Source organism: Sciurus vulgaris (assembly GCF_902686455.1).
Source record: "Sciurus vulgaris genome assembly, chromosome: 14".
Taxonomy (NCBI): domain Eukaryota; kingdom Metazoa; phylum Chordata; class Mammalia; order Rodentia; family Sciuridae; genus Sciurus; species Sciurus vulgaris.
The window spans coordinates 73,481,400-73,504,764 of record NC_136475.1 but is presented as its reverse complement, the minus strand read 5'-3'; the positions used below and the strand labels follow the sequence as shown (position 1 = coordinate 73,504,764).

At 34.6% G+C, this 23,365-nt stretch overlaps 1 protein-coding gene across 6 annotated transcripts in view; it reads left to right on the top strand.

Moving 5' to 3' along the window:
• SPAST (spastin) overlaps window positions 1-23,365 on the top strand; it is a 56,570-nt gene that overhangs the window by 11,183 nt on the left and 22,022 nt on the right. For 3 of the 6 annotated variants that reach the window (XM_079109960.1, XM_079109965.1, XM_079109962.1), the window contains exons 2-7: window positions 2,365-2,451; window positions 6,222-6,305; window positions 13,439-13,534; window positions 18,714-18,901; window positions 19,535-19,668; window positions 20,136-20,229. In XM_079109960.1, the coding sequence (XP_078966086.1) occupies window positions 2,365-2,451; window positions 6,222-6,305; window positions 13,439-13,534; window positions 18,714-18,901; window positions 19,535-19,668; window positions 20,136-20,229 (683 nt within the window). The remainder of the gene's footprint in view (window positions 1-2,364; window positions 2,452-6,221; window positions 6,306-13,438; window positions 13,535-18,713; window positions 18,902-19,534; window positions 19,669-20,135; window positions 20,230-23,365) is intronic. The other 3 variants (XM_079109961.1, XM_079109963.1, XM_079109964.1) reach the window with 3 other exon arrangements.

Here is a 23,365-nt window from a genome sequence, read left to right as displayed (position 1 = left end):
TTTATTTAGGTACCGAGGACTGAACTAGGGGCACTCAACCACTAAGCCACATGCCTAGCCCTTTTTTGTATTTAGAGGCAGGGTCTCAGTGAGTTGTTCAACGCCTCACTTTTGCTGAGGCTGGCTTTCAACTTTCCATCCTCCTGAAGCGCTGGGATTACAGGTGTGTGCCACCGCTCCTGGCTATTTATTTTTCTTTTTTGTAGTAGTGGGGACTGAACCCAGATGCAGTCCACTTCTGAGCCATGTTCTCTTCCTTTTTAAATTTTATTTGAGGCAGGGTCTCTCCAGCAGCCCAGGATAGCCTTCAATTTATGATCTCCTGCCCTCAGCCTCTCAGGTAGCTGGGATTACAGGCACGTGCCACCATGACTGGCTCACTTTTGTTTTTAAAATTTTAAGCAAATATGATATTGTTTACAGATATTTTCACCACTCAGAATGCAAATGCTGTTATACTGTTTCCCCCTTTTTTCAAATTAAGATTGCCAAAATACATGTAAACAGATATTTTCTTTATTGAAAACAGGAAAGTGAGCATCCAGATGTTTTGAGTTGATTTACAACAAACTCTTAATGATTTCTTCATGTGTCATTTTCAAATACTTATTGGACACTTATTCTGTACCAGGCACAGCAGCAAATACTGTTGATACTGTAAGAAGAAATTGGCCCCAGCACCGCAAAAAAAAAAAAAAAAAAAAAAGAAGAAGAAGAAGAAATTGGAACTGAGAGAGTAGCTTAATAGCAAAGCACCTGTTATGAATGCACAGGCCCTATGTCCAATCCCCAGCACCACCCCCCAAAAAAAGAAAAAAAAAAAAAAGAAAATCCATCTGGTTAGTGATTTATTTTCAGGATAAAGAAATGAAGGCTTGGGCTGGGGTTGTAGCTCAGTGGCAGAGCACTTGCCTAGCATCTGTGAGGCACTGGGTTTGATTCTTAGCACCACATTTAAAAAAAAAAATTTTTTTAAATGAAGGGTTAGGATGTACACACTCAAGAAAAACATTTTTTAGTTGTTGTATATGGTGTTTATTTAAAAATTTTTTCCTTTATTTTATGTTATCAAGACACTCATGATAGTTTATTGATTTTTTAAATTTCAAATTATAAAGAACATGGAAATTTTTGTTTGGATTTATTTTATTTTATTTTATTTTAATTTGGTGTTAGGGATTTAACCCAGGGATGCCCAACCACTGAGCCACATCCCCATCCCCCACCCTTTTTTTTTTTTTTTTTGCCCTGCTGGGGATTGAACCCAGGACCTTGTGCTTGAGATGCAAGTACTCTACCAACTAACCTATCTCCCCAGCCCCTGCAGCCCCCTTTTTAATGTTTTATTTGGAGACAGGATCTTGCTGAGTTGCTCAGGGCCTTGCTAGGTTGCTGAGGCTGAACTGTGATCCTCCTCCTGCCTCAGCCTCCTGAGCCACTGGGTTTATAGGCTTACACCACCACACTCAGCTTTGTTTTGGTTTAATGGCATCATGAGATGAGAAAAAATGAAAAAGGTGGTATTAATCAGTGATTTCTATCTTTGTTTTACTGTATTCCATTACTAACCTCTAATGAGGCTTTGCAGAATCCACATACTAAGAAATTAATTTTCAAAAATGAGATTTGTGTTTATAGATGTGTCCTAAACACATTTTGACTATGCCAAATTTTTAGGTTCTTTTTATGCTTAACTTGGAACAAGAATTACTGTTTTAAACCAGTCACTTGGGGCTGGGGATATAGCTCAGTTGGTAGAGTGCTTGCCTTGCAAGCACAAGGCCCTGGGTTCAATCCTCAGCACCACAAAAAAATAATAACTAAATAAACCAGTCACTTGGTTCAAAGAAAGTAGATATATGCTACTAAATGCCACACTTGTAATCTTATGATGGAATCACATGTTAAGTAGAAATTTGTTTTAGAAAGTAGGCACCAACAGTGAACACATTAGGGAAGATTTGGATATAATTAAACAGTGTTTTTTTCCCTTACTTATTGAAATCACATTTTACAACAGTACATGTTATAAACTATTTATTTAAAATGTTTTCCCTAAATAAATTTGATTTTCCTAGTATAGCATTTCAGTAGTTGTAAGCATCAATGCAGTGAGACAGAGTAAGCAAAAATGGACTCTCAATTCTAAAATTCTGAAGAACACTGTGACTATATTCCCCCTGTTGAAGATTCATGTACATATTAAGATGTCAAAAGGACTCAGACGTCATAGTAATGTTTCTTGAACTTATTTGATCACAGCCTACTTTTCTTGTACTGTCCGTCAATGATATGCTTTGGGATATAGATGGTATACGTCTTCATGTTTGTGATACATATGAATAATGATTTCTATTTCTGAAGCAGGACAGAAGGAGCAAGCTGTGGAATGGTATAAGAAAGGTATTGAAGAACTAGAAAAAGGAATAGCTGTTATAGTTACAGGACAAGGTAAGGTTATGTTTATATTTATTTATAGCCATCCCAAATTATACAGTGATTCCCCTCTTATCCACCAGGGATGTGTTCCATGGCCCCTAGTGGATGCCTGAAACTGCAGACATTACCAAGCCATATGTACTGTGTTGATAGCCAATGAGGCTTTTTTTTTTTTTTTTTTTTTTAAGTTGTCAATGGACTTTATTCTGTTTATTTATATGCAGTGATGAGAATGAAACCCAGTGCCTCACACATGCTACGCAAATGCTCTACCCCTGAGCCACACAACCCCACCCACCCAGCATGGCTTTTTTTTTTTTTTTTTTTTTTTTTTTTTTTTTTTTTTTTTTTTTTTTGCGGTGTTGGGGATCGAACCCAGGGCCTTATGCTTGCAAGGCAAGCACTCTACCAACTGAGCTATATCCCCAGCCCCTCAGCATGGCTTCTTAAAGGGATGATTCCTATCCTGGGTGAGACAGACGAGAATAGGGTGAGATTTTTTTTCTTACTTCTCTGAACAGGGCACAATTTAATGCTTATTACCTTTGTGATTTTGGAATTTTCCATTTAATATTTTTGGACTGCAGTTGATAATAGGTAGCTGAAACTGCTGAAAACAAAACCATGGATGTGGGCAGGGGTATACAGTTTCCCTGGTTTTAAATCTATTTATCCTAATAAATGTATTTTTAACCTTTGTGTGTGGGTTGGGGGAAGGTACTCGAGATTGAACCCCAATGGCACTTAAATACTGAGCTACATTCCTAGCCCCTTTTTTTATTTTTTATTTTAAGACCCTCAAACTTGTGATCCTCCTGCTACAGACTCCTGAGTTGCTAGGAATACAAGCATGCACCATAGTACCTGTCTAAATATTTTTAAATTTACTATTAATATTGATAGACATAGTTATTACCTATTCTAAAAATAAGGTTCACAGTCGTGTTTACATATAACACTCAGGTAACAGCTAGTACATTACCTATGTCCTTCTTGGAGTTACTACTGGTCATCAGTATTTTAGCCTTTTAAAAAAATTTTTTTTTTTTTTATAGATGGACACAATATCTTTATATTATTTATTTTTTAGGTGGTGCTGAGGATTGAACCCAGGGTTTCACACATGCTAGGCAAGTGCCGTATCACTGAGCCACAACCCCAACCCATATTTTAGCCCTGTTTTTGAAACCCTGTCTTGTCTTCATTGTCAAGGTGATAAGGAACAATAGTTAATCCACAAATGCCCTTTGTTCATATGGGTAATGCTTCCCCCAGCACCCCCATGCTGGAGATCTATCCCAGGACCTTGCACATGCTAGGCAAGTTCTCTACCTTTTAGCTACATTCCTAGCCTGGTAGTACTCCTTGACTATGTTAGAGGATAAATTGTAAATGTCTTATTTTGATTTATATTTGGCTTTTTAAAACAAAGGCAGCTAGGCGCAGTGGCACACACCTGTAATCACAGCAATCTGAGAGACTGAGGCAGGAGGATCTCAAGTTTGAGGCCAGCGTAGTCAATTTAGTGAGACTGTCTCAACAAAAAATTAAGAAAAGGACTGGGGATATAGATCAGTAGTAGAGTGCCCTGGATTCAATCCTCAATACCAAAAACAACAACAAAAACAAAAAAACAAACCAGTTATTTCTTATCTTCTATCCCTCAAATTAAAATTAGACTTTGGCCAGACATGATGGCACTTCCTGTAATCCTGGCGGTTTGGGAGGCTGAGGCAGGAAGATTGCAAGTTTAAAGCCAGTTTCAGGAACGTTGGGAGGCCATAAGCAACCTTTTGAGACCCTGTCTCAAAATAAAAGATGAAAAGGGCTGCGAATAGGGCTCAGTGGTTAAGTGCCCTTGGGTTCAACCCCTGGTACCTAAATAAATAAATAAATAAATAAAATTAGAGTCTAATATCTTTAAATACATAACTAACATTTTATTACATACTTTACCACATGCCCAGGCATCATTTTGTAAGTGCTTCATAGGCAGTATCTCTTAATTTTCACTGTAACTCAGTGCTCTCTAGCTTTTGTTATTATCCTTATTTTTCAGATGAATAACTTGAAGTATAGAGAAGTAAATTACTTGAGGTCTATTGGCTAGCAAGTGATAAAGTCATGATGTGAGCCCAGACAATAATTGATGGTTACATATGTCTAAGCCTGAATTCGTAATGTGCTGTGAGTGTAGTGTAGTATGAGTGTCACTGTTAAATAAAGTACAGACATGTGTTACTTAATAGCAGGAATACACTCCGATAAATGTGTCATTACACAATTTTTCTCATTGTGTGAACATCTCTGAGCATACTTACACAAACCTGGATGATATAGGTCAATCATTCTATGTTTTTTTTGTTTTTTGTTTTTGGTGGTGCTGGGGATTGCACCCAGGACCTTGTACATTTGAGACAAGTACTCTACCAACTGAGCTATATCCCCAGCCTGATTCTATGTATTTTTGATACAATCAAAAGACAATGGTAAACATGAGTTATATGGGAGTGCTACCTGTGTAGTAGTAAATTTTTTAAAACTTTAATTATACAATATGGCAAATAAACCAACAGCATAATCATCTGAAATTAAGTATTATTTACGCTGTGTGAACTATATTCTTATACTACTAATAACAAAGTAGGTTTGTTCACACCAGCTTCTTTGGAACTATAGTCATAAGTTTAGCCATTGTTAACCAAAATGTCATTATGCAGCATAGGACTGTACTTCAATTTATCATAGCTAAGATAAATGTAGGCTGGGTGCAGTGGTGCACGCCTTTAATTCCAGCAGCTCTAGAGGCTGAGGCAGGAGAATTTCAAGTTCAAACCCAGCCTCAGCAACTTAGTGAGGCCCTAAGCAACTCAGCGAGACCCTGTCTCTAATAAAGTAAATAAATAAAAAAATAAATAAATTCAGAAGCAAAAAAATACAATATTAAATTACAAAATTTTTAGTTAAGAATGGATCCATTCAGTAGCTGTTTGTTGGCTAGCTGGCTGACTCTACTACCTAATATCAGTTAATCTTTAATAATTATAATGTGTCCAATATCTACCTTGTTTTCTTCCTCTCCGTTTCATATTTTGACTACTTCTGTAGCTACTGGTCTCCTGTATAAAAGAAAGCAAAATAAAACAAATAAATATAGGCAGTTAGGCCTTTCGGAGACTAATGAATATGACTGTGAATTATGGGAAAAATGTTTGCAGCTGTCAACTACATGGAGCATATTAGAAGAAAATCAGTTTGTTATAAGAAAAACAGTATTTCATCAAATAAAAAATACCTTCTATTGTATCTCAGAGAAAAAAACTTACTTGAACTATGATACGGTTTCTACTTTGGAATTAGAATTTTAATTTCAATTTTATTGAATAGAATATATTAATCTTAATTAGCTATAACAACAGTTTTGATGCCTATAACAGATGTGTGCATGCACAGGCAGTGACAAACTATGTTATGAATGCAGCCAGGTTGATAGCATTAGTTAGTTGGCACTGATGATAAAATGAATCCCAGTTTCAGAGATTTTGAAATGTCATAGGTTTCATGAAATGTGTGTGAAATAATAACCACAGTAGGTCAGTACCATCATTAGATGACTTCAGTAATATTATTTTAAAATATTAATATTTATTAGATATTATTTGAAAATATTAATTTCTTGTGAAGACTGACTCGAGATTAGTCGGGTTGATCTTTTATCTGGAAACAATATTAGTAGGGAAATGTAGATATTTTAATTATTTTTTTAATTTTTTTTTTTTTAGGTGAACAGTGTGAAAGAGCTAGACGACTTCAAGCTAAAATGATGACTAATTTGGTTATGGCCAAGGATCGTTTACAACTTCTAGGTATCAGTTAATGTATAATTGGATATGAGATGTATTTGAAATGTGTGTTTAATGTCTTAATTGTAGATAAAATAGATCAGTGAGCGAAAATGTGGCCTAGGCTTTTTTTTTTCTTGTAATATATCCAGGGTTTCTAAACATAAACAAAATCAGAAGAAGAATATTCCTAAGTATCCATCAGTTTTAATAATAATCAATTCATGGCCATTCTTGATTTATCCATACCAGGGGCAGGCAAACTGCAATCTATGGCTAAACCCAGCTTGCTGCCTATTATAAAAATAAAGTTTTATTGGGCACACGGTCACTCCATTTCTTTATTATCTGTGACTTTCCTGTTACAGTGTCAGAATGGAGTAGTCTATCCAGAGATCATACAATCCTCAAAACCTAAAATATATAATACCTGGTCATTTATAGAAAAAGTTTACTCTATAGGTCTACCTGCTTTTCTTTTCTTCTTGCATTTTGTGTGTTGAAACCAGATCTTTGTCATATAGTGTTTCCTCCATTCTGACTGTCATTGCGTACGTCTGTATGGTATCTTTTCACGTTTTTCTGTCTTTCCTGTAAATCAATTGTTGGATATACAACATTGATTAGATTGAAAGTTTATATTAATGTTTTAATGATAGAACTTCATAGATGGCTGTATATGTGTTCATCAGTAGTTCTTCTATCTTATGAGATGAGCAGTAGTTAATTGACTAAGGCCTGATGACATTTTAATTCTGTCGTTATTTTGGCATTCATTAACTGAAAGGGAAACTTACCTCTCTATTTGATGGTATAAGTTTTTTTTTTTTTTTTTTTTTCCTGTTTTGTTTTGTTTTTTGGTACTGGGAATTGAACCTAGGGATGCTTAACCACTGAGCCATATCTGCAGCCCTTTTTTATATTTTATTTAGAGATGGGGTCTTTCTGAATTGCTTAGGGTCTTAGTAAGTTGCTGAGGTTGGCTTTGAACTTGAAATCCTCTTGCCTCAGGCTCCAGAGCCACTGGGATTATAGAGGTGTGCCACTATACCTGGCTTGATATAAGTTTTAAAGATGTATTTTAAAGGTAAGTCTATCCCTTAAAACAAAGTGGAACAAACATCCATCACACCTGTCATTCGACTATACATTGGTGTGATGAAAATAGTAGATACTTGGTAAGAAGGCAGACCTTATATTTTTCCACCTCTCTGAATTGGGGTATTTAGCATATCTGACCTTTTTTAAAATCTAATTTTAAAATAAGGCTGATAGATAATGTTTACCTCACATTTGTGACCATTGTGTTATTGAAGGAATCTAATCTGTAGTAAGTACTTTTAAAATGTTGGGGGTAATTTGTTTGTGCTGGTGATCAAACCCAGGGCCTTGCACAAGGTCAGCAAGCATTCTATCACTGAAGTAACCTCCAGCCCCATAGTGTTGGTTTTATTTATTTATTTATCTGTCTATCTCCCCTGCTTTAGTAGAAAAATATTCAAACATTCATATACATTTTTATTTATTTATTTTATTTGTAGGTTTTTTTTTTTTTTTTAACCGTATTTAGTTGGGGGAAAAAAAAAAAAAAAGCAACCTTGAGGGCTGGGGTTGTGTCTTTGTGGTAAAGTGCTTGCCTAGCATGTGTGAGGCACTGGGTTTGATCCTCAGCATCACATTAAAAAAATAAATAAAGTTTAAAAAAAAAAAAAAAGCAACTTTGCTTTCAGAGGGCTAACAAAACTGTTCCCTGACTTCTGTGGCTGACAGGGTTTGCCTTTTTTCTTTCTTTATAAAGGTTATTATATAACCAAATATAATTAAATATTAGGGCTGGTGGGTGTAGCTTGATGGTACAGTGCTTGGCTATCATGTGTGAGGCCCTGCATTTGATCCCCAGCAACACACATATGTCACATGTGTGTTTATATATAATAAAATATATATATATTTTTTAATGTTGTGGGTGTGGTTTTTTTTTTCTTAGTTGTTGATTGACCCTTTTTTATATGTGGCACTGAGCATTGAACCCAGTACCTTACACATGCTAGGCAAGTGCTCTACCACTGAGCCACAACCCCAGCCCAACATATAATAAAATATTATATCAAAGGTTGCTACAGTAAAATAGCTAAATGTTCTAGTTGGTACTTTATATGTGTTTTAGCTATAAAGCCCTTCAGTATAAAATGTCATATATATGACTCAGAATAAGTATGATTATGGAACAGTTTGTAACATGTTTCAAATTGAATGAGTCAATTTTTATCTTTTAAAGTTCTGATACAATAAAACATACAAGTATCTCATTGATTATAGACATATTTTTCCTCTTCTGGTTTAGGGAATTAAACCCAGGACTTTACATATACTAGGCAAGTTTTCTACCTCTGAGCTACATCCCCAGCCATTTTTATTTATTTATTTTTTTGGGTGGCTACAAGGAATTGAACTCAGAGGCACTTCACTACTAAGCCGCATCCCCAGCCCTTTTTTTGTTTTTTATTTAGAGATAGGGTCTCACTGAGTTACTTAGCACCTTGCTTTTACTGAGGCTGGCTTTGAACTCTCAATCCTCCTGCCTAAGCCTCTTGAGCCTCTGGGATAACAGTCGTGCGCCACCACACCTGGCTCCCAGCCATTTTTATTTTGAGATAGTATCTTGCTAAGTTGCCCAGGCTGGTCTTGAACTTGAGATCTTTCTGCCTCAGTTTTGTGAGTAACTTAATTACAGGCATATACCACCACACTCAACTGAATTATATACTTATTTTTCAGTGTGACTTTGTAATTTATTTTCATTATTAGAAGACAGGTCAAAAGAATACATATATGATACAACATGAAGCTAGACATTAAAATAATACTTTGTATGTTTTGAAGATGGATATGTATCCATTTTCCTCTTCAAAAAACAGCATTTATGAAAGATATTACCTGTATATTGCAGTGTTAGGGAATCAAACCTACAGCCTTGTGCATGTTAGGTAAATGAGAGAGATGTTTACAAGTAGAGAGGAGCTACCAGGTGTTGTGGCACATGCCTATAATCCCAGAAAATCTAGAGGTGAGGCAGGAGGATAACGGAGGAAGGAATATCACAAGTTGGAGGTCAGCCTCAGCAACTCAGCTGGACCCTGTCTCAAAATTTTAAAAATGGGCTGGGGATGTAGCTCAGTGTTAAAGCACCTCTGGGTTCAAACCCCAGAACAAAAAAAAAAAAAAAAAAAAAGAAAAAAAAGAAAATAGGGGTGGATCAAAAAGCAGACATCAGCATATTCCTTTCTTCCAAAAACTTAGGGAAGGCCTGGGAGTAGCTCTACCAAAAAACAGTAAAACAAACAAAAAACTATGTATAGTTCTGTAGTAAAGCATTTTTGTGTATTATGTGTTGGTTAAAAATCAGCTTCTCAGAGGTGTGGTACCAGATGAATGGGGAGAATGATCCTGTGAATTTCACAGACTGGTTTGAGAGGGTACAGCCTCTCTGATAACTGTGTATCTATTTTTGGGTTAGTGATAATGAAAGCTAGGGTAAAGCTTAACTATATAAAAAGATAATTTGGCATTAGCATCTTGATATTCCTGCTGGTTACACTTGTATTTTAAACTTAGCTTCATTAAACACCAATATTTTTTTATGTCTCTCTGTTCTATGCTAGGTATAGTGCCAAGGAATATAAACTTAATTTATTAACTCAGCACATACTTGGCGATGACTATGTGGTGAGCTCTGTTTCAGGCACTTAGGATATAGACAAGGATCCCACCTCCATAGGGTTTGTATTCCAGCAAGGAGAATACAGTACATGATAACATAAAAATTAAGTTAAACAGCATAGTAGAGGAAAAGTAAAATACAGTAGGAGTGGATCGGGAAGTGCTTTGAGTTTTTAGTTTTGAACAGGATGGTCAGGGTATCCCTTACTGTGAAGTTGACATGAGTAGCCAGGAAGATACATAGGAGGAGAAGAATGGTTTAGAGAGAAATAAGAGCCCATGCAATTCCTTAAAGGAACATACCTGATATGTTTGTGAAGCAGTAAAGAGGCCACTGTGCAAGTAGAGTGTAATAGATCAGGTTAGAGAACCAGTGGGGGCAGAGGTAGTCAAAACAAATGGGACTTGATAGGCCACATGAGGATTTGAACTTTTATGTTCTGTGAAGTAAGCAGCTACAAGGAATTGGGAGAAAGGAATGGTATAAGCTGACTTAAGTTTTAGAAGGATTTCTCTGGTTTTCATGTTGCATATAGATTCTGAAGAATGAACCAGGAAGATTAGTTAGGACACTGTTGCAACAGTCCCAGAAAAATGATGGCAGCTTGGGCCAGCACATATTAAGAAAAATGGTAATAGGTAATTGAATTATGATATTCGAAGACTGAACAATTTACCGATAGATTGGTTGTAATTCCTTGTTTAAGGATCTTACAGTCAAAGAAACAAATAAAAAATGATCATCATCACTGTAGGATGGGCATATACAAATATTTTATAAAGGCGGAAAACAGATGTCTGAGAAAATCTAGAAGTGGTGAAATCTGAAGTGCAGATATTAAAAAAAAATAGAAGTTATTAAATAATTCAAGAAAAGACATTTCTCGAAGAAGCAGCAGCTTGGACAAAGACTTGGGCAAGAAATAGCATGATGATTTGGGAAATGTAGTGCTGGTGGAGACACAAGGTAGGGATTACTCAGCATAGGAGATGGAGGGAGATCATAATGGCTTGGATTGTCATTTGAAGGAGCTTGAGCTGCAATCTGAGCAACTGGAAGTCATTAAGGGTTTTAAGAAGAAGGGTTATATGTTAATATTCTCCCTCAAAGTAGATCAAACAGATGATTGTATGGGGGTTGGGTTTGAGGAGGTCAAACCCAACTGAATCACTGTTTTAATTAATTAATTCTTTTTTTATTTTTTGTGATACTGGGGGTAGAACCCAGGGTTAACTGCTAGGCAGGCACTTTACCATTGAACTACATCCCCAGCCCATCACTGTTTTAATTTAAATAATCAATTAGTCTATAAAACCTATTTGTTCTAAAAAGAAACAGTTTTTTTTGGGGGGGGGGGGGGTTGGTTGGTTCTGGGGATTGAACCCAGACACTCATGTATGCATATTAAGCAGATGCTCTGCAGCTGAGCTATATCCCCAGTTGTTTACTTTTTTTTTTTTTAAACAAATGAATTGGATCAGAATCATAGTAGCAGTGTACTGCAATAGTGTATGTGTATGTTTCCACACATATAAACTCTTCATACTTAAGTTCTGTAACTTTTTGTTCCCAATTAATGTGAAAAGAAATTAATTACTGTTTACTGTATCATGAATGTATGTGAACTTCTGGTCATATTTAATTGAAGAAAATGTTAACTGATAAAGACAACTTATACAAATCAGTGTTTTTTCTAATTTATGCTCTTAACACAAGTGGATTTTGTCTTAGTATGGCAATTTAAAGAGTATTATTGAGAAAAATCAAATGACCTACCTGTTAGCTAACCAAAAAAAGTCTCCAGGATATATTGTATCAGCCAGTTCTGGGATACAAAAGATGTGCAGTACTTTGTGCTTTGTGTAGAAAGGGTAGCTGCTATTTAACCTGTCCCAGAGGCATGTGTTGTTGTACCATAAACCAAGCATGGCGCCTGCTTGTCTGACCTTAGAAATAAAAGTTTGAGTTAGTAAGCATGAGTTGCTCCCCCCTCTTTTTTTTGTTTTTTGTTTTTTTTTTTGTTTGTTTGTTTTTTGTTGTTGTTGTTGTTTTGGTTTTTTTGGGTTTTAAATTTTTTTGTGTGGTTCTGGGGATCAAGTCCAGGGTCTTGTGCTTGCTAGGAAAGCACTCTATCACTGAGCTACACCCTTACCCCCTGTACTGCCTTTTTAAATGTGTTCAGTGACTTGCTAGTAAAGAAAATAAACTGTTCCGAGAGCTTGGAATATTTCAGCAAAATAAACAAGATAAAAACTGAGCCTTTATTTATGAGTGAGGCACGTAGTACCTACTTTATGTACATTATTTAATCATTGAGACTTATTAGAAAAATGAGGTTAAAGCATGGACATATTATTAGTAAGTGATGGAGTGAAGCTTGCATTAGCTAGCGTGGTAGATTGACTGATGGGGAAGAAAGAGAGTGTGACAGTGGTGTAGAATAGCAAAGATCAAATTGCTACCTTCTTGGACTTCAGGTGCCAGACTTAGAGACCCAGACAGTGGAGGGGTTTGTTATTTGAAATGGGGGTAGGATTGAAATAATCCTGTAATTGATACATTTAAAAAGTATACCATATACACACATGACAAAAAAATTTAAAAATTCAAGTGAGAAAAAAAAAAAAATTCAAGTGTGAGTAGCATCCATTTTGTGCTATTCAGCAGCCACCCATTCCCCCTCCCAAGAGGCAGCTGCATTACCAGTTTCCTCCGTTCATGTTTAATCTTCCCATACACAGTTGTACATGTATGTTTAAACAAATGGTTGGGTATTATACACAGACTTTTTCCACGTGTTTATTCCATTCTGCTTTATTACCTTTGTTTTTTGACTGACTTAATATTAGTTTATGTAGCCAAATATGGTATTTCTTACATATTCCTTTTAGTTTCCTTCTATGTCGTTGGTCTATTCTCTCCTGAAATGTCCCTTCTTTTTATCTTTTCGAATCTTAGCCAACTTATTGCCAACTTCCTCTATAAACACCCTTCAGTGATCTCTTCTATGCTACTGAGTCCTTTTTAAAAAAAAAATACTGTTTGCCAATTATATTTAACAAGTTTATGAATGGTAGAGACCGTAATCCTTCTTTTTATCTGATAACTCTCCCAACCCAATTGATTTGGATATAGTAGATAGTCAGTAAATATTTGCTAGGAGTAATAGTGGTATATAACTGTTCAGGTTGCCAAATTTGAAGAAGTCATAGTTTGAACATAAACTTTCACTTGTTAATTTCTGTTGCTATTTTCATGTCTAAGTTTTTACTAATTATATTTTTGAAGAGTATTTTTATATAAATGGAAAAACTGCATCATAAAACAACCTTATATAACACCTTGAATAATTTTTTATTTTCATACACACATTTTATTTGATTATATTTTTTTCTTTTTGTTTATTTGTCCTTTTTTAACCCCCTCTATTGCATAGAGAAGCTGCAACCAGTTTTGCAATTTTCCAAGTCACAAACGGATGTTTTTAATGACAATACTAACTTGACATGCCGAAATGGACATCTTCAGTCAGGTAGGTTTAGGTTAACTAACATAAGATAATAAAAGCTTGTATGCAGAGTATTCTTTAACCTGATAACATTTGCCTTTATATTGGAAGATTGAATTGTTTTTTAGTTTTCACAGGGCTGCATTGAAAATCTATATCTCTCCCCGATTGTGTATTTGAACATGTACAAATAAAATATAGCTTTTCTAAACATTTTTTGCATATTTTGCAACTTCCAATTTTTGAGATTATAAAATGAATGTACATTCTCTTAAAATATTCTTGTTTCTATTGTCTTTTAAGTCTTTATATTTTTTCATGAATAGCTGTACCAATTTTTTTGGTGAAAGTTTAAGACATTTAAATTTTTCCTTGTATCAATTTTCATTGCATTTCATAATTTCTCTATTTTATACATGAACATTTAAGAAAAAATTTGAAGTATTACATATTGAGGAGATATATTATAATAGCATTGTTACTATGGACTAATATTTTTTTCCATGAATTTTTAGGTATCAGTTCCTGAAGAAGATTAAATGTTTGGTTTGGTTTGGTTTAACTGGGAGAAACTTCATTTCCTAGGCACTCAAACATTTCAGCTCGGTTTTTCTTTTTTGTTGTTTGTTTGTTTGTTTGCAGTGCTGAGGATGGAACCCAGAGCTTCATGCTTGCTAGACTTGCAGTGTACCACTCAGCTACTGCCCCACCCCTCTCAGCTATTTATTTTGGTGACTTTTTCAGCAGTAGTTTCATGTGCAGGGCTTAAATTTTATTAAAGTAAATATTTGATCAAATTATAGTAGAAAACCTTAGGTTAGGCTATAAGACAACTGCCTTTTTTATTCATATATATATATATAATTAACAACTTTTAGGGTTTTAATAGAGAAGAGGTCGAATAAATGCATTTCTATGGAGAGAAGAAATAGCTGGTCATCAGCTCTTTTTCTTGTGACTTCACCTCTTTCTTCTAAGGAGTTCTCACTGTGGTTTAGTCTTTCAGTACAGAGTCAGTAACTGTGTTCCTTTGCCCATTCTTTCCTGTGTCTGATTTAAAATGCCATTTTAAGTATAGATATATTTTATGTGTACTCTCAGCATGGCTGTGAAGGGCAGACATTTTCATAAGGAACTTTAAAACAAAGAAACGTAAGAATGTACCACCTATAAAGTTAAATTTCCAAAGCACATATTTGAGATCTTCATAGTTTTATCAAGATAAACAGTAAAATTTTCTAACCTTGAAGAACTAGTATGTATTTCCTTTGTTATCATGATTGTCTTCTATTTCATTACACATGCTAGATTCCATTACATTTTTCTGTCATGCCAAAAAAGCAAAGAAAAGGCAACGTTTTCTTCCTGGCACTCATTTTTTAAAAAATAAAACTTTGTCTTATTTCAGATTCCAATAATTTGTCCCACTCATTCTGTGTTCTTTTGGAGGGACATTAACTTCACAACTAATTTATGTAGTGATGATGTTTGATATGTGGCAATCCCTTGTGAATGAATTGTCTCACTAAGGCCTAATTTATTAACATCACTTACTTCTGGAACATCATGGAATATTTCACTTGAACGATTTTTATCACCTCTTTTAGAAAGTAATCATACCAGTCTACTCATTAATACAATGTATTATCTACAGTGTCCAATTTTCAACTCAAAATTACTGGACATGTAAAGAAATCAGGAAAGTGCCTGGCATGATGGTCCACACCTCTAATCCCAGTGACTCCTGAGACTGAATCAGGAGGATCACAAAGTCAAGGCCAGCCTGGACAACTGAGCAGGACCCTATCTCAGAATAAAAAGGAATGGGATGTAACTCAGTGGTAAAGCACCCCTGAGTTCAAACCCCAGCCCAGGAAGAAAGGGAGGGCAGGAAGAAGAGAGAGGAGAGGGAGGGAAGGAAGACCCTTAGTCAAAAAAGTAGTCAATAGAAATTGAGTGGACTCAGATGTTGGATTTAGCAGATACACTGCTGAACACTTATTATTAATATAGTCAAAGAACTAAAAGAAAATGAGACATCATTTAACAAGCAAGTACTCTTGGCAGATGATATAAACTAAACAATAACAATAATGAGAAATCTTGGGGCTGGGAGTGTACTTGTAGATCAGTGGTAGAACACGAATAGCATGCACGAGGCCCTGGGTTTGATCTCCAGCACCACACGAAAAATTGAAAATAATGGATTGTCTAAAGTTGGAAAGTATGGTTACTAAAAATTAGAAATGTTCTACTTAGCCCCAACAGATTGAGACTATCTAAAGAATGATTCAGTGACATTGAACCTGAATCAATAGAATTTACCAAATCAGTTAGTGTCAAAAAGCAGATAATGGTTTCCTGGGATCAGTGGAGACAGTGACAGAGATAGAGTACCAAAGAACATGAGGAAACTTTCTCCTGTGATGGAAACGTTTTATTTCTTGATTTTTAGGACTATTTCACTAATATATCTTAATTATATATATATATATATCTTTATGAACTCATAAGTTGTTACTTTAAATTGATAGTTTATTATTTGTAAATGAGTATAATTCAATAAAGTTGATTGAAAAATATTGAAAGGCTTATGATGAAAAATAATAATCCCCTTATCATCTCTTTCTATTTTTGCAGTACTAGGGATTGAACTCAGAGCCTTGCACATGCTAAGCAAGCACTCAACCACAGACCTACATCCCCAGCCCTTTTTTATTTTGAGATAGGGTCTCGCTTACTTGTCTGGACTGGCCTTGAACTTGTGATCCTCCTGTCTCAGCTTCCTGAGTTTCTGGCATTACAGGTGTGCACCATCACACCCAGCAAATCTGTTAGTCTTTCTGTCTAAAAAATGTCTTCATTTCTACATGACAGGTGACTTTTCTTTTCCCTTGACATTTTGAACATATTTTATTTCCTAATGATATTTGATATGTTTGATGAAAAGTCTGCTGTCATTCTCATAGTTGTTACTCGTGGAAATTTCTGTTTATAGTCCCAGGACTATGTATTTTCCGTCTGAAGAAATTCTTCATTTTCCTTTTTTTCTGCAAATAAACACTATTTAGTATTGCCCCAGAGAGAGATTGCCTCCCCCAACCCCACATCTTGTCTTTTATTTAAGTTGTTCCCTTTTCTGGAATTCTATCCTGCTTCTTGGCAATAGTCAGTATCTAATTAGCACCTTGAGTAGTAGCTTTCAGAATGGTACATTTTATGTACTGAAAAAACCCTTTTGATAAACTTTATTCTCAAGTTCTCTAATTTTTTAGTTGTCTTATTTTAATACATATTTGCTAATGATTATAAATTGTATTTGTTCTCTATTTCCTTCTATAAATTGAATCTGTTTTTGTAAATTCAAACCATATTTCCATTTTTTTTCCTACATTTGGTATACTGTACATTTTGGCCATTTGGTACACTTGTTTTTGTGGTACTAGAGATTGAACTCAGGGGCACTTTATACCTGAGCTGCATCCCCAGCTCTTTTTTTAAATTTTATTTTAGTTGTTGATGGACCTTTATTTTATTTATTTGTATGTGGTACTGAGAATCAAACCCAGTGCATCACGTGTGCAAGGCAAGTGCTCTACCACTGAGCTATACCCCCACCATCCCCAGCTCTTTTTATTTTTTAATTTGAGACAGGGTCTCATTAAGTTGCCAAGGCCGACCTCAAACTTGAGATCCTCCTGTCTCATCCCCTCTACCTCAAGTTGCTGGGCTTACAGAGATATGCCACTGTGCATGTATCTCTAATCTCAAAACCTTAAGATAGGGATAGTTTTACCTCCTATGGTGACTAATATAATTCCAGCAGTCATGAACATTCATGACCTAGAAAAACAATCCAAGATAATCTAAAGTGGGTCTATAATGATCCTCAGGATTTTCATAAATTTGATTATCATAATATAAATGAGTGATATAAAGTTGATCTAGTATTTGAGTATTCATGTTCATGGTTAAAACTCTCAGTGCTATATATATTCTACTTGTCTTAGACGTCCTGATTTTAGTCCCACAGTACAATTACAAATTTAATGTTGAGAACCTCAACATTAAGGTATCCTGAATATAAGGTTTTTTAAAATTTGAATGTTATTTGGTCTTTCTGATTTTGTAACAGTTTACCTCAGATAAACTACTTGGTTCTCTAAATAAATAAGCTGATTGGTTATACCAGTTTAGAGTGCTTAGTTCCTTCAGCCATATTAAGGGATTTGGTTATGTAAGTAAAACAGGTTTTGTCTTTTCTCTTGGCCAGTCTAACTTACTCATTTATTTAATGTTTGCCTTTATAGTAAACATTACTATTAATAAGTACTGAAATTTGCTATGTAAGTATATAAAAATATTTAGAAGTAGTGAGATTTTAACACTTAAGCTTATAATTCATATGGAAGAGCATCAGAGAACTGGTAACCATTTGACTTAAGCAGAGGCTTTCTATAAATGTACTACATATAAAATAATTGATGAATTAAAAGTGACAACTTGATACTTTTTCTTTGTTTCTTTGTTTGTTTATTTTTGGTAGTGGGGATTGAATCCAGGGCCACTTAACCACTGAGCCACATTCCCAGCCCTATTTTGTATTTTATTTAGAGACAGGGCCTACTAAGTTGTGTAGGGCCTGGATAAGTTGCTGAGGCTGGCTTTGAACTCACAATCCTCCTGCCTCAATTTCCTGAGCCACTGGAATTGATATTTTTTAAAATTTAAATTAGTTAATTCAGAAAATTCTTTTAGTGGGCATAGACTGGACTTTCATAGTAGTTTATAGTCATAAAAGTTTAGAACCAAAATAGTGGAGTGTAATTTTTTTCCAGTGTATATGGTATCTCTAATGACCTAACTGCATTTTGTTTCTTAAGTATTTGGGAAGTTTATTTGCTTGATATCCTCCTTCCTTTCCTCACAAATGAAATTTTTCTTCCTTATTGAAATATATTTCTTTATAAGAAAATTAGAATATGCATCAGGAAAAGAAAAAAATCTAATAATTAAAATCCTATTCACCCACTGGAAAACCAGGACACCTTGGTATATGTTCTGATTGAAATCTTATTTTTAAATATTTGAGTATAAAAAATATTATTAGCTTAATTTTGCAAATTTTTACTTGTCTTTATTAATACTTTTTATAATCTTTAGCCACTGTTTTCTAATGATGGTTTTGCTTTTTCCTTGATAGAAAGTGGAGCTGTTCCAAAAAGAAAAGATCCCTTAACACATGCTAGTAATTCACTGCCTCGTTCAAAAACAGTTCTAAAAACTGGATCCACAGGTCTTTCAGGTCACCACAGAGCACCGAGTTGCAGTGGTTTGTCAATGGTTTCTGGAGGAAGACAGGGTCCTGGTCCTGCAGCTGCCATTCATAAGGTATTCTAGGACACAACTTTAATTGCTGTGCTTTTACAAGTAGAAACTTTTTATGTTATACTTGCTGAAGTTTATTATAAGTACTTTATAATACTTTACAGAATTGATGTTTCCACAAAGTTAAACACATAATTTTTTAATCTACAAGGGTATCTTGCTATTAAAAAAACAAATCTTTTTTACCTCCTCTTTTGGGTCAAATGAGTAATTTTTATTAAGTTCACTTATCCAGCCTATTGAATAAAATGAATGATATGTATCACTTTTATATTATATATATATAACATATATATAATGTGTATTATATATAATCATTTTAAATCTATTTTTTTAAAATTATTTCAATTTATGTACATATTAACAAGGATCAAAATTATATGACTATGTTGTCTTAGGACCTTTTTCTTTTATAGTAACAATCTCTCGGGATAATTTCTATGTAAACCTTCTTCATGCCAAATGCTATTCTATAGTGAATATAATTTAACCTTGGGTTAAATACACAATTTTTGGAGTTTTATATCATTTTGCCTATTTTTTAAGCTTAAATCCTGTGAACTTTAAGATTAATTTGTGTGTGAAAAATGCAAATGATAGGTTGTATTTTCACATTAAGCTTTTATATTTTTTAAGGGTACTCCTAAAACAAATAGAACAAATAAGCCTTCTACCCCTACAACTGCTCCTCGTAAAAAGAAAGACTTAAAGAATTTTAGGAATGTGGACAGCAACCTTGCTAATCTTATTATGAATGAAATTGTGGACAAGTAAGTTTCATCTTCAAGAGTATTTTATTTTACAGTTTCTGTATTAAAGTTTTATGTATAAAATGTATCATAAGTGAAATAATAAATATCTGATTTACATACCTAATGTTTATGCTAGTTTTCATTTATAAATATAGAAAATCATTTTTTGCTAATTTAACTGTAGTTTCGTAGTGAACATAAAAATGTCTGTGGTGCACTCCTGTAACGCAGCAGCTAGGGAGGCTGAGGCAGGAGGATGGCGAGTTCAAAGCCAGCCTCGGCAAAAGCGAAGTGCTAAGCAAACTCAGTGAGACCCTGTCTCTAAATAAAATACAAAATAGGGCTGGGAATGTGGCTCAGTGATTGAGGGTCCCTGAGTTCAATTCCAGGTACCCAAAAAACAAAAAATGTCTTCATAGAGTTTATACTTCATATTGTAATATCTTTATTTCTGTTGTGGAATTAATTGAGGTATTGTTTCTTAGTGGAACAGCTGTTAAATTTGATGATATAGCTGGTCAAGAGTTGGCAAAACAAGCCTTGCAAGAAATTGTTATTCTTCCTTCTCTGAGACCTGAGGTAAGGACTTTATATTGTCATTTTCTTATAATACTAAAATACTAAATTGCTAAATATGTTGTAGTAGTAAATATTTGGGCTCTGCTAGAATGAGTAATACATACAGGATAATGGTTGATTTAGTGTTTTTAAAAAGACAACATTAGCAACTGATATTGGCAAGTTATTAGAAGAGAATGAATATAGGAGTGTCAGTAAAGGTTCATTGAAAACTAAAAAAATACTTAAAAAAGAAAAGTGGATAATATGGTGTAATATTAATATGAAGGAGAAAGATTTAAAATTATGATACAAAAATTATACTGAGAGAAGAAATTAAGATAAAAATAATTCTTTAAGTATTTAAGTTTGAAGAAGAACCTTTAAAAAATTATTTTCAAAGAGTATTAAGAGGGCTGGGGAGATAGCTCAGCTGGTAGAGTGCTTGCCTTGCAAGCACAAGGCCTTGAGTTCGATCCCCAGTACCACACACACACAAAAAAAGTATTAAGTCATTAAGTAGATAGGGAAAGTCACTGAGGATCTAACCTTCCACCTCATATTTTTAGACTCATTAAGGAAGGCCAGTGTTATTACAGTTGTTATTTGTGTTTTTCCATACTTGCACTATTTTGGAATTTTGCAATTCATAGATTGCGTATTTAGTGCTCTTCCATTGATATTACAGAAAATAAATCTGAGGACCAATTTTTGAGATAGTTTTTCTTCTTGTGCATGTAAAAGTTATGAACTCAATAACATCTGGTAGAAATACAGTTATGTGGTACATTGTGATGGATGCACTTTTAAATGAATATGCAAAGGTCATATGATCCTTAATAAATTTTGAGACAGGGCCTCACTAAATTGCTTAGGGCCTTGCTAAATTGCAATCTTCCTGTCTCAACCTCCCAAGCTGCTGGGATTATAGGTGTGCACCACTTGCCCAGCTTGTAAATGACCTTTGGATATGAATTTGTTCAGCCATCTCTAAGAATTATATATTGCCTATACTTGTCTACTGGAGTGAAGGTGGAGAGAAGGAAGTGAGGTAGGAAAGGTGTAAGGCCAAAATGGTCACATTAGAAGAAACCTCAGTAGTACATATGCAAAATGGAATATAACTCAGCCATAAAGAATAAAATTATGGCATTTGCCAGCAAATGGATGGAACTAGAGATTATCATGCTAAGCGAAATAAGCCAATTCCAAAAAAACCAAAGGCCTTGTTCTCTCTGATATGCAGATGCTTGCTGACTTAACAGTAAGTGGGTTGGACATGGTGGAGTGGGGGGAAGGGGGATAGAAATGGCAAAGGCAGTAGAATGAATTGGACATAACTTTCCTATGTTCATCACGACCAGTGTAATGGTACATTATGTACAACCACAAAAATGGGAAGTTATATTCCATATATGTATGATATATCAAAATGCATTCTACTGTTATGTTTAACTAAAAAGAACAAATAAAAATAATTAAGAAAAAAATACCTCAGTGGCTTGGGAGACTGAGGCAAGAGGATCACAAGTTCAAAGCCAGCCTTAGCAATTTATCAAGACCCTGTCTGAAAATAAAAAGGGCTGAGGATGTGACTCAGTAGTCAATCCCCAGTGCAAAAAAAAAAAAAAAAAAAAGAAGAAAGACACCTCAGATTGCCACTATTGCTACATCTGCAATTTTATTTAATTTACTAGTTCTGTGTACATAGCAAATAAGTTCTATGAAATATCTTCTAAATACTTAGAATTGCTTGATATATTTAAAAGTGAAAAAAAGTAAACAAAACGTTTTTAAAATAGTTTTTTAAAACTGATGGGAAATACTGTGTTTGAAATAGAATTGTTAATCCACCTCTGTACTTGTTTATTAGGTTGAGGGAGGTGGGAGGAAAGAAGTTATAAAAGGTGTTTTGTTAGACTGTGATAGAAATTTCAGCCTACCCATTCCCCTGTATGTTGTATGCATTTCATCTAACTTTGCTGTACTGTATATATTGTGTATATACTGGAAAAATGAGTAGTCATTTTATATTTTTTTCTAGATCTTAAAGAGGTCGCCAATGTTAAAAAAAAAAAAAAAAGATAAAAGAGCTGGCAGTGTAGCTCAATGGTAGAGCATCCTTTTGTTCAGTCCCAAGTACTGCAAAAGAAAAAGCTGCTCACTTGAGACAAATTGTTCTTAGAATTACAAAAGCAAGGGCTTTATTTTTTGCTTCTGCATGAAGTCATAGACCTTGAAAGAATATTGGAAAAAATCTTGCCCCATCTCTTTGCCGTCATACATTTTACCATTATATTTTAACAATAGTATTTTTTTAAAATTCATGAATATTGATCCTCAAGAAAAGTTCAGACTATACAGAAGAAAATAAAGTAAAACATTCCTCCTACCCCAATGCAAGACTACATTTTAAAATGCATCAGAAAGCCAGGTGTAGTGGTTTGTGACTACTCGGGACCTGAGGCAGGAGACTCACTTAAGCCTAGGAGTTCATATTCAGCCTGCACAACACAGTAAATAAAGCCCTATCTGGGGAAGAAAAAAAAAAAAAAAAAAGATTTCATTGATCTGTAGAAATTTCTTTTCTCAAACGTGTTGCAAGGAACGTACATATGCTTCTCTCCTTACCTTCTCTTTCACATCTTGGCAGCTTTTATTCCCCATCATTTTAAGCACTTGTAATTATTTTGTTTCCTTGCTACTTTATACACTTTTCTTTCAGCAATTTTAAAAGGCTTTTAAAAATCTACTAAAATTTCCATTGTTAATATACCAGTTTGAACATCTGCCTTTTTTCCTTTGGAATATTTTAGAACTTACCTCTTTAAAGTTTTCTGGTACCAGGGATTGAACCCAGGGGCATTTTACCACTGAACTACATCCCCAATCCTTTTTATTTTTTATTTTGATGCTGGGTCTCCCTAAGTTGCTAAGGTTGGTCTCAAACTTGTGATCTTCAGTCTCAGCCTCCAGAGTTGTTGGGATTACAGGCACATGTCACTGTGCCTGGCTAGCCACGTTAAATTATTTATTTCATTTTTTAATCTCATCAACTTGTGTGTCATAGTAAACTGTTAACTTCATTATACCACACATCTCTTACCCTTATCCTCTCAACAGAATCACAGCTGTAAATTAAATCAGCATTCAGTAT